At 42.8% G+C, this 11,792-nt stretch overlaps 1 protein-coding gene across 1 annotated transcript; it reads right to left on the bottom strand.

Annotated features, from left to right (window-relative positions):
- Positions 1–223: 223 nt before the first annotated feature.
- LOC306744905 (basic helix-loop-helix transcription factor scleraxis-like) lies at positions 224–11,526 on the bottom strand. Its single transcript, XM_079227608.1, has 3 exons — positions 10,552–11,526; positions 10,071–10,287; positions 224–925 (listed from the first exon to the last, which is right to left on the bottom strand). Exons 1-3 carry the CDS (start codon positions 10,926–10,928, stop codon positions 887–889), a joined length of 633 nt encoding a protein of 210 aa, XP_079083734.1. The 5' UTR covers positions 10,929–11,526; the 3' UTR covers positions 224–886.
- Between the last annotated feature and the right edge of the window lie 266 nt (positions 11,527–11,792).

Genomic DNA, 11,792 nt, shown 5'->3' with positions numbered 1-11,792 from the left:
TGAGCTACAGGTGTATAGTCACTGTGGAACTTCCACTTATACTCGCTGTGCTGTGATTCAGATTGCTCCCTCCTGAATCAGCAAGAAAAGTATGATGAAACCACTGTTTGAATAGTTTCTCAGTGGAAAATATGTATAGCGTTTATTGGTTGGAAATGGGAAGGATTAGAGAGGACACCAGGCTCAAATTGCCACCAACATATAAATGAAATTTACTCCCAGATATACAAACAATTTATTGGTCATCTTGTGTTATTTTCCAGCATTAGGACATTTTCAGAGATGATCGTGAGAAATAACCAATACCATTAAAGTTCCAGCATGTTTTTTTTTGGGATGCCATAATGTCAATAGCCAATGTTTTGCACCTTTACACATTATTTGTCACGGATGTCAATGCCGGTTAAATAACATAGTTTCATTATATAATGTTATGTCACATAAATATACATTTATATTTCAGTTTACACATTAATGACACACAGATCCTAAGAAAGACGCATTTGTATTCATCAAAAGCTGTGTGTTTCGATGTGCCATACATTCCTCAGACTCTGAACAAAAGGTCTTTGAACAATACAGTAAAAAGTCTCTTATAAATGTTGTTGAAAGGTTTGTCATGGTCTTGATAAGCCTTTCAAAAGCACTGTTAGGCTTTTCAGAAGTGTTTCAACACATTTGAAAACACCCTAAAAAGTAAAAAGTTCCTATAAAGCGATATAAAAAGTAAGAAAAAAAAAAGGAAATGCTTGATTAAGTTCCTTAAAAAGTCCTGGAAGTGTTAAAGAAGTCCTTCAAAAGTCTTTGAATGGCATCACAAGTCTGATAAGTCTTCAAGTTGCAGTAAAATCATTGCATTTCATCTGTGTGGTTTGTGTCCTCATTGTTAACTTCGGATGGCCGTCTTCCTGTCTCGGTCTTTGTTCTGCAAGAGAGAGAAACAACATCTTACATTATTCAGGATTCAACACAGGGACTAGAAATGGGGGGGAAGTTGGTGGCACATAGATCAGCTTTGTCACTTTGACAAGCTAAGAATGAGTCTTTTATTAAATATGTCTATTTAGTTCATAAAGTAGTACAAGTATGTGACGATTACCACCTTAAATTCTTAAATATGCTTAAGAGGTCAACCTCCTTTATAGTCTCATTAAATGAAACTCTCCAGGAGAAAGTAGTGCAAATTGTGGAAAGAGATGCGATTTCAGTGCAATCAATAGCACAGTTTATGTAAATGAACTTTACCCGGGTCGACAAAGTAAATTAACCTTGACTGCAAATGCATTCTGTGCAGTAGCGTGCACGCTGTGCGTTAATTGTGGTAGCTGGTTTTATAACAGCCTGAAGAGTGACATCATGAGCTGATGCATGACAGCCCTGCGTGATCTCATTTATCTGTGGTATCAGAGCAGAGAGGCCTTGATTTCCTGGCTGGTGAGGAGGCTTTCTCTATCTGGCCAGGAAAATAACATCACATTTTCCCTCCTCACCTAACCTCTGCTCTGCTCCTCAGGCCATCTACCACGCTCTGGCGTCTCAGGCTCCAGTCCAAGACATTTTAACGAACACGCTGTTGAGTGACACGCAACACACGTCATCCCTGTCTCACTAATCACTTTTCAGGGCTGACGCTTGATTGACTCGGAGCTGGAAAATGATCTCGGGCTGTTGCAACCCAATTTGTGGTCGGTTCTCATGGACAAATATGTGGAATATTCTTTTTTTGTGAGTGAAAACTTTATTTCAAATGGCGGTGAAAGTGCACAAAGGAGTGTGGGTCAGCTTCTCTGCTCCTGTCCTCTCCTGACTTTCCTTTCCCCTTCTCATATCGTCTCGACTAACCCGCTCGCCTCATCGGCCGCACACCTGTTACACATTTCCTCTAAGACCGCGCACAAGGTGTAGGTGTTTGGAAAAATCCGTTTGACTGACATCAACAAAGGTGGGTAGGTGTTTGGACGGGGATCAAGTGGTAATGAGAGTGAGATCATAGGATTTGGACAGGAATAATCCTCCCACTGATTGAGGGGAATGTGAGGAGACACAGGAACTATTATTGTCAAGTCTTCCTCCAGCTGGAGCAGAGGATCATGACTACGGTGCTATCATCTAGACTTGAACCATTACCATCGTTGTGTTTGTTAGTTGACTCAATACAACTGGATCAATTGCAGCCACGAGACTTTTGTTTTGTGTAACTTTGTGTTTCTATCAACATATCTACCAAGTTCCAAAAGTTGATACTGAACATTAAGTCACAGTGTATTTCCTTGTTTCCCCTACAATACCCGCTCCTGCTGTAGCATGATTCAACAATTGTATAGTTATGTTTCGGTTTTAGGTGTTCATTTTAAATAATGAAAGTCAAAAGTGACTTATGGCACAAGAAAAAATAAATAAATATTTTCCTGACCAGAACAAAATACTTTGTTGCTTGAACCTAACCACATGCAACACACCACAACAAAACAAATAAGTAGTATAACAATGTAATTTCTACGGGACAGGGTTGCATGTTTATTTCACCATGCAGTAGAAGAAGTAGTGAACAATGGTCACTAACAAAGAACTCAAACACAGATGGAACAAAGAAAGATGAATTTAGGCTTTCAGGAGTAACGTCCGGAGGCTTAATGACCCAAAGGAGTGATGTCTCCTGTCACATATATATACACCTCTATGAGTATAGGGCCTCACACTGGCAGTGATGTGATTGTGCTTTCTACTAAGACACTATAAAACCAACAGCTGGAGGAGACAAGTGCAGCAATGCTCTCCGGTGTTTGCTGGAAGGCGCTGTGGAAAACTGGAGGTATTTATCAGTGGAAAGTGCAGTACTTGAGGCAGGTTAGAGAGAGTGGGTACATGAAATAATCCCACTCAAAAACGGCGCATGACAATCGGGTGATTCACCAAAATTACCATGGAACCATTACTGTGAACGCTTAGCGATAGTTGACGAAGCGCAGCTGTAGCCGGCGTAGGCGGTTCAGCTGAAGTCGAACTGGTTCAGTCAAAACAGGAGGAGGGGGCTGTGAGGCCGGACTGGTAGTCAAAACAATCTCCTGAAGACTAATATGGCACGGTCGGATGACACACACACACACACACACACACACACCACTGACTTCCCAGGGGGGTGATTTGTCCGACACTAATATGATTACCTGATGATGTTTACTTTAGATACTATATGATGATATTACCACGCTGAAACAATATTGTTGTTTTATCAAAGTCTTAACTTTAATAGGAAGATAGTAAACGCTCTCTTCACGGCATCTTATCAACCCTACAAATTCAAACTTTAATATTGTTTTTCCGAAACTCAATCCGGGCTGTTCCTTCACCTATAACTGTGGGTCTGTGGGTCTCTCTCTCTCTCTCTCTCTCTCTCTCTCTCTTTCTCTCTCTCTCTCTCTCTCTCTCTCTCTCTCTCTCTCTCTCTCTCTCTCTCCCATTCTGTCAAGTACAAACATCTAATTTAGTTCTCGAGAGGGATGACTGGTTGGAAAAAATAATTCCTCTTGGGTACTGGCCCGACAATCGTATAAGGAGATTGGTATTCAACCATGAAATGAAAACTGTAATATCCCTTTAATTTATCGTCTGAAAATATGTGAATATGCGTCAGTCCCCTCAAGTGTTGAACAGAAGCTGTAATTACTCTCATGAACGATCCTCCATCAGAGGAACATAGAAGCACGCTGAAATAGTGCAGCAATCTGACTTTTAAATGAAGAAAACTAACACACCAAATAAGCCATAGTCTACCATTATGTGGCTTGGATGCATCAGACATGTACTTCATGCTGACTGTGGTTTGCTAATAAGCATCTTTGAAAAACACTTGGTTTATCTGAGATTGACTAATCAGTTGTAATTCTCACCAGCCGGCCACACGTGCGTCTAATTGTTCCCACATTTTAATGATCTGTTATAACGGCTCCAGCCCCACTTCTTTCTCGGCAGTCTCGCATGATTTCATTCTGCTACATTACGCACCGGCACGGCAATTTATCATCAGCGCTGAGATGAGCACCCTGCAACAGCCAACATGTCATTAGCTTCCGTAGATATTGTTAGGAGAAACGGCACCACCTACACCGCCAATTTCTGCTCTTCTCTCTGTTTTAGATTTATTTGAACTGGCTCAGATTTCTGTAGTTTTGTTTTAATTTGCTCCGTGAGCAACCCTCTCCCTGGAGGGCCAACGACAACAGAATGATAGTTTTGCTAATAGATTTTGTTAGTCATCTGACACGACTTCTTCTGTTGGTGTTAAATTAGGGTTTAACCGCTTCCATCTGTGCTTGAAAATATACAGACGGGTCCATGCATGACGACGGCTAATAGCTGTACACAAAGCCAGGCTCTCACACACACACACACATGGACGCACTTTGAACGTGGGCAAGAATATATTTGAAGACTGCCTGCAGTATATTAGCTGCCTCCGATGCACCTCGTTAGCATAGCATGAACCGACAGGCTAACGGGCAAAGCTCTCGCTCATGAGGCACAGCACATTAACCCCAAGTCAACACCGGCATTATCAGTATGAGGGTAATTTAGTTTTCGTCTCTGACCTCGAAACGTCTTCTTCACGCACACAGGTGACGTAATGCTTTTTTCCCCAGTGAAAAAAGGCTAATAACAAAACAAATGTAAAAAGCGCAGTCCTTGGCACGCTCCTGCACGTGTCCTGTTTGTGCATTTAAGCTCTCTTAAGGTGCTCGGCTCATTTGATCTCTATAAAAGAAGCAAAGTTTAGTTTCACCACAATCGGAAAAAAACAACTGTCCAAACTGGAGGATAAATAGCTACGTTGATTATCCCGCTGAGTCGTTGACTATTTATCTGCCTCTCTTTCTCTCCTTCTCCATCTCTCTTTCCACAACTTCCTGCACACCATTAGTTTAGAAAGTGTTGAAAGCATAGTCGTGATCCAGCGCTCTTTTAGCGAGTAATCTTTTTTTTTGTGGATGGGTTGTCTAGAAAGAAGCAATGAACTGCCGTCTGGCTTAAAAGACCAGGAAAGAAAAGAAAAAAGAAGAAAAAAATCAAGGTAGAATGAAATGCTTTTGATAAAAGTCTGAGAGCGTGTCAGTATTTCTGTGGTCATGCATGTGTGCGAGTGTGTCTATGTGTCATGTGTGTGGGTGTGAGTGAGTGTGTGTGTGTAAGCAGCGAGGGCGTTTCACAGGGAGCGGTTTCCAGGCTTCTTTAACATCACCATCAAAGCCAAACGTCAATGTGTTTCTAATAGCAGCAGCTGAATTAAACACTGGCTGTACAGGCCTCAGCAGAGGATAAATCATTTACAGAACAATTAGCTCATTTGTTGCTCCGCTCTGCACTGCCAATGACTTCCAGACACAGAGAGCCAGCCTGTGTGTGTGTGTGTGTGTGTGTGTGTGTGTGTGTGTGTGTGTGTGTGTGTGTGTGTGTGTGTGCAGTATACGTATATGGAGGTACAAAATCTCCCTCTCTGTCACTCACATTCATCTCCAAGTTATAAACACGCAAATATATATATAAATATCTATACGCATACACACACACACACACACACACACACACACACACACACACACACACACACACACACACACACTGGCTGTGTTCAGATAAGTCAGTTTCCAATTGCATGGTGCAGTTTTAGTGCCACAGTCTCTCCATGTGCCCATGCATCTTTCCACCCTCTCACAGAATCATTACATATAAAAGTTGTATTGTAGCGCAAATCAGAACAGTTTGCAAAAAAAAGCTTGGTTTTAATAGGTTCAGAGCTGTATTCAAAATTTGTCATGCTTGCCATTTTCATAAATTTGCACGTGTATTTTTAATTTCTAGAAATTGAAAATAAATGAGATTCCTTTAAGTTGGAGTTAAATCAGGGTTGTGCCTTCTCATGCTTGTAAAACCAAACTAAATGTCAGCATCACAAAAGGAACAATGGCCTTTTTACAGCAGCCACACTATAATAGTAGTTATATTTTTGCCGGATTTTTATTTTGTTACCAAACATATAAATTCTCTTTTAATTCATCAAATGGGCTATTTTAAATTTTTAAATATTTGGACTTTTCATACACATACGCTTAAAAGGAAAAGGTTGAGCGTGATTTCTGTTACTGGCAGATGATTCCCCATTTCTGTTTACGTTTGCCATTGACTTGAATTGACCCTTTCGCTATGTTGGGTCAAGAGAAAAAGCCACAGTTGCGGACCGTGGAGGAAGCTGTATTTATGCTTCAAGCGTACGGCCCAAAGGCAACACAGTCGACAGATTAACACATTTCAAAAAGCTTTGTTTTTGTTTTGTATTGACAAACACCATCTTAATATAATTCAGTAGCGTTGTACCGATACTCGTTCTGCATTCACATAGAGCACACATTAATGTGTATTTAAATAGCGCTCAACTGCATTTCAAGGTCATTGAAGGTGACCTCAAGCAGATATCCTGGAGATAATACCACCAAAATGACTAAACAAACTGAAATCGTGCAGGTTTCCTGCCGTATAGGTTGAATCCCGGCACCTGACAGTTGCACTGATCGGCGGCAGCAGAGAGGCCAAGCACAGGATATCGGCATCAATCAACCAGACAGCGCAGGGATTTCAGCAGCCCTTCGCTCACCTCGACCCGTCGCCCTCAGCCCCGGACATCTCATTTACAGATGTAGCCATCAGGAGCGTCCCATGTTCTTTACGGCACTCATCAAAAGACTCTAGCATGTGAAGGCTGCGCTACAGTTTAACCAAACGGATGGCGCTCCATCCCGGAGCAGTTTCTTCTGAAAAAGCTCAAATATGTCAAGATATATGTGTATGACAGAGGAGTAGCTCGGCTTCTGATCTAAAGATGCTGAGTGGAAATGTCCCACGGTGTGTGGCTCGATACCGGACAATGTGAGGGGAGATGCAAAAAAGAGTATCTAATAGTGCAAAAGAATAGATTTTCACTATGCTGCACTAAAGTGGAGCAACAAAGATATTTAAAGAGAAATAGTGCTTTCGGCTCACTGAGATTTCCACTCTTCCCCAATTGTCTCTAAACATCTCAAGAAAAACAATGTGGTTAATAAAACCATCGTCGTTGGATCCGATAAAAATTGCCTTGCCACAAAGATACGTGGTTTTCTCAGGACAGCGCTGTAAGGAGATTTTAATAATTTTCAATCTCAATGGCACCGTATCGTTTTCTGGAAAATCTATAAAGAATAAATCATATATCCTCCACTTGCGTAAAAGGGATTTTCTCTCAGAACCAAGAGCACGAGTCACATTATAATCCACTGAATATGTAATCTGCTGTAGTGTAGTCCTCTCTGTGCAGTAGTCATTACTAACAGCACTGTTTGTTTTGAAACAGTTATACTGTATACACACATAATAAGAGGAAATGAGCATATACTTTTCTCACTTTCACCCTCTCCCACATTGGAAATAAGCATAATTGAAGCAGCTGGTCTAAGCGGACCTGACAGCTGTGATGAACCTCAATGACCATAAAAACATACAAAGAGAGCACTCAGGACACAAAGTCTCATTTTACCTTCACAATCGTTTCCTCTCTGTAATCACCAGCGCTGGCTCTGTCCTTTAGCCCACTTAATCACACTGTATAGCCACTTTTCCGGGGAAAATGAAATTCTCTCAGGTTCTTTCAATCAGAGTTAACCATGTATGTGCCAGGTGAGCCTGGGATCCCTTACGATTCCCCTTTCACGATACTGGTGATGTTCTATATTTTCATGTTCAAAACCAAAAACAAATGAATTGTTCCTTCATTAGGATAAAAACACGGGCAGTTTATTTTGAGTCAATTCAAACTGAAAATATTCCCCATCAAGTCACTCCTTACACCTGTTTGAGCAATGTTTGCTCAAAGCTACAGTACCCGGCAGTTTTATTAATTTACTGAGCCATTTAAAAAAATGTATCGCTATATATTTGTCAGCTGAACCCAGCAGGGAGGATTATTTTACGTGCTACATTTCACTCCTTTTGCACAACTTCAAAATCTCTCCCTAACTCGTCGCCTTTCTGCTCACTTATTTAGGCGAATGAATCGAGGGATAGCCAAGCGATAATGACTTTCACCTGGGTTCACCAAATCAGTGCACTCTATGAAAACAGTCCACTGTTACTGAGCTAATGGGAAGCTGTGTGTGACGGAGGTCAAGAAAGACTAACTTAGTCAGAGTCCACAGTTGAAGGCTTTGACATGAGAAAGTTTTCAAATGGTTTTCTACGCAGCATGCATTTACAGGTCAGACATGCGTCTGCAGCAGCGAGTTGACAGCAGCAGATAGTATTACACAGCTCCTACTGACAGCGCTGACCTCCACCGGGCTGATCGATACGCAGAGAGCTGAGTGGAGCAGAATGAGAAGGACGAAGAGGATGAAAATGGAGGACTCGGGGAGGACAAACTGAAGCAAAAGGAAAAGGAGACAGAGAGAGAAGGAGAGAGAGAGAGCAAGACAGGTTTGAGGCTAGTTATCTCTCAGCTGAGGGTGTCTGGGTTTCAGACACTGAGGACGTATAGGCTTTCACTCACAAAGGTTCAGAGGGGAGGCAGGAGGGAGGGCGAGACACACACTGCTGAGACTCAGGTTATCCCCCAGCTAAAGGGTCTCCGGGTTTAGACACTGAGGAGGGTATTAGCTTTCACACACTGCTGGGGTAACGGGGGAGTCTGCCAGATGTCAGCTCCTTACCCATAAATCCTACTAAATGGGCAGCGGCTCGGCTAGAGGGGGAAAGTTGAGTGGACGTCACCTCTCTATCATCTCCTGCACAGGCTGTTTGTTGAAGTCGCAGCTGCATTCGTACACGTTGGATTTCGGTCAGCTGATAGGAATTATTCATTCCCTGTTATTTCTCATCAGACTGAGGACTTTCTTATGCCGAGAGTGTTCTTGATTATGTCTATTTCCTGTGTTGAATCAATCAAATGGGAGTTGAACTTCTCACTGGATCAGGTTCTCCTGTTTCTGTATCTCTATTAAGTCGTAGGCCGACAGCGCAGCAGTGGAGGGAGGAGGTGTGGAGAAAGTTTGACAACCGCTACAAATCTGTGATCTGAAATGCTGGGTGTGACACTGAAATGATGAGACTGACTATTGATTGTATAGCTCGTCCTGTTGCATGTCCATTCATTTATGTGTGTATAAACCTGTGGCTAAGTAGAAAGAAACCCTGAAAGTGCTTTTGGCAACACTTGCAGTGTAATAGTTAAATGCACATAAAGCCATTTTTTGTCTCATGACATCCACATTCAGTGGAATAAATCTCATTGCCGGTTACCGATCTTTGCGTCTCAGGTCACTTCTGCAGCAGTTATGATTAAAACCTCCTCATATTCAAACTGACGTCAATACATTCTTGAAATTATACACATGGTTTTGGATATATTTCATGGGCTCCTGGTCATAAATCTCACTCACTGCATGAATACCCTTGCAAACTTTAAATTCCTTCTTTTTTTTTAAGAAAGACAAACACCACAGTTAGAGGTTTTATACGCAATGGTCGTGCTCGTCTTGTCTACTAACTGAAATGTTTAGTGAGTTTCAGAAAGCACCTTGAACTTTCAAGCCACCTGCTCGAGTAAAACAAACCCCCAACAGAACAATAATACGCAGTCCTTCACCCCAACAGAGGACTTTAAAAGAGGTTCTGCTTTTAATGTCCCTGTGGGCCAATCAGGTTTATAGGCACAGTCACTGATCTCAGGTCAGCTTTAAACACCAAGTTGACCCTAAAACACTGCACAGTTTCCTCAAAGAAGCCTCACTCTACAGTGTGATCAGTTTTCTAATTCTGGAAAACATATTTAGTTTGTTCTGTTCACAGGAAATTAAAGTCACTAAAGAAATATAGTATGGTAATCATTGCAGTATTTATGTCATAATCAAAAGCTGTATATATTATCTTTGATCTGTCTTTGAATAATCATTGTACCACTGTTTTGTTGGAGGTCTTTCTATAGATAGCATTTTTGTTTTGTTTGGCCTTTTGTCTTCCTCACTGATTCATCATTTTCATCTGCTCACCATTTTCCTCTGGTTGCTGAGGCAGAAAGTACAGATGTGCTTTGGCTGAGCTGATTGGTCAGACCCTCGGTTGGGGGAGGAGTTAACATGGAAGAACGGCGGTGAGGGAGCGTGGCACGGCTGTCCATCATGAAGCCCCTCGCCCAGGAGCAAGACATTCCCCAAGTGACTGATGTAGCTGCTTGCCAAACGTAGGGTCTCGATCTTCGACAGCTTCCTAATCATGAAATCAGAAGGATATTTATGGTGTTATTAACAACACAAAATATCTAAAAAACACATGTAAAACATATAGACAGTGATATCAAATGTAGAATATGTAGACGCTAACTCTAATATCAGAAATATGCACAAAATTACGTTATTTTTTGGGGGATTAATGGTGCATGCCATCGGTCAGGGACTACATATTTTGGTTCTAAGATATAAAATACATAGTCCTAATACTTTAAGAATGTGCCACAGATAAAATGCCATGTACCTGTCTGCAGGCTCGGTGGGGATGAGGGTGCGCAGCGCCGTGAATGCCGTGTTGACAGAGTTGGTGCGATCTCTCTCCCGCGCGTTGGCTGCGGTCCTCTGGCGAACCTCCCCGTGGGGTGGAGACCCCTGGGGGATGAGCCGCCCCATCATGGCCTCTACGTCCATCCCTCCGACCCCTCCTGCCCCGCACAGCTTCCTCTTCCTGTTCACCTTGATGTGAAAGGCAGATGGCGACGAGGAGGACAGGCGGAAGTTGCGCTCCTCGGAGCCCGAACCCTCGCTCCCGTTCTCGTCATCGTCTTCGGAGAGGAGGGCGATGTCGCCGTACAAGAAGCGACCTGCTGGAGGTGCCGTGCGCAGCATGGCGAATGTCATCTTTAACAAAACAACGCTCTGTCAGCTACTGGTCGATCCTCGTGAGACTTCCACTTGTCGAGGTTGAACTTTATCGGAAGTAGTCGGTGTTGCTGATTTAAGGTGCCGACCCCTTTAAAATTGTTACTTTACCCCCAACTTCTCTTTTAGCGAAGCCAGGTGAGTCAGATGTAGCCCTTATGACGCAGAGCTAGGCTGAGTTTTAAAAGATCAACCAGTTGATCCTCAGTCAGTGGTCAAGAGCAACTTGACCTCAGAGCGGCTGTGTTTTTCTCTCTTGATTCACACAAAAACACTTCACATCCCAAAAGGTCAATTCTTCGTTCTGTTTAATCCTTCAGAAGAAAGCCACATTTAAAATGGCACGTTTTGTCCTCTTTTTCTTCTCTAAATCTCTTTCTTGGTCCTTTTTTCTATATTTGTCTGTTGTTTCAATTCCAATAGCAAAAACGACTCCCAGTCTGTGGCAGCAGTTTTACTGTCTCTCTCTCTCTCTCTCTCTCTCTCTCTCTCTCTCTCTCTCTCTCTCTCTCTCTCTCTCTCTCTCTCTCTCTCTTAGCCTCTCTTCACGTCCTTCTCTCTCTCTGCCTCTTTGCTCCACGTGTGCCTGCTGTCTGAGTGTTTCCGTCTGCCCCTGGTCTTATAGCCTGTGGGAGGGCCGGAGGACTCCTCAGCTCCTCCCTCTGAGCGCTGAGGGTCCCTCGGCTGCTGTCTAGAAGCAGGCCAGAGAGACCGGAGGCATGAGGCAAACCATCAGCAGGAGTTTGTTTTGGCTGCACGCTGATTTGTTTCTGGGGAAATCCACCCTAGAACAGAACTTGCGTGACTGTTCGCTGCCTTCGGTGATCTTAGTGACCGCGGAGG

This window comes from Taurulus bubalis (assembly GCF_910589615.1).
Source record: "Taurulus bubalis genome assembly, chromosome: 12".
NCBI lineage: Eukaryota > Metazoa > Chordata > Actinopteri > Perciformes > Cottidae > Taurulus > Taurulus bubalis.
This window is presented reverse-complemented; position numbering and strand designations above follow the sequence as displayed.

Excerpts from the sequence above, each read along its gene's own strand:
- LOC306744905 (XM_079227608.1), bottom strand. The coding sequence starts at position 10,928 with ATGACATTCGCCATGCTGCGCACGGCACCTCCAGCAGGTCGCTTCTTG. Across the intron at positions 10,288-10,551 it reads CCCACCGAGCCTGCAGACAG|GAAGCTGTCGAAGATCGAGA; the intron begins GTACATGGCATT and ends TTTCATGATTAG. Across the intron at positions 926-10,070 it reads TCAGCAACCAGAGGAAAATG|AACAAAGACCGAGACAGGAA; the intron begins GTGAGCAGATGA and ends TCTCTCTTGCAG.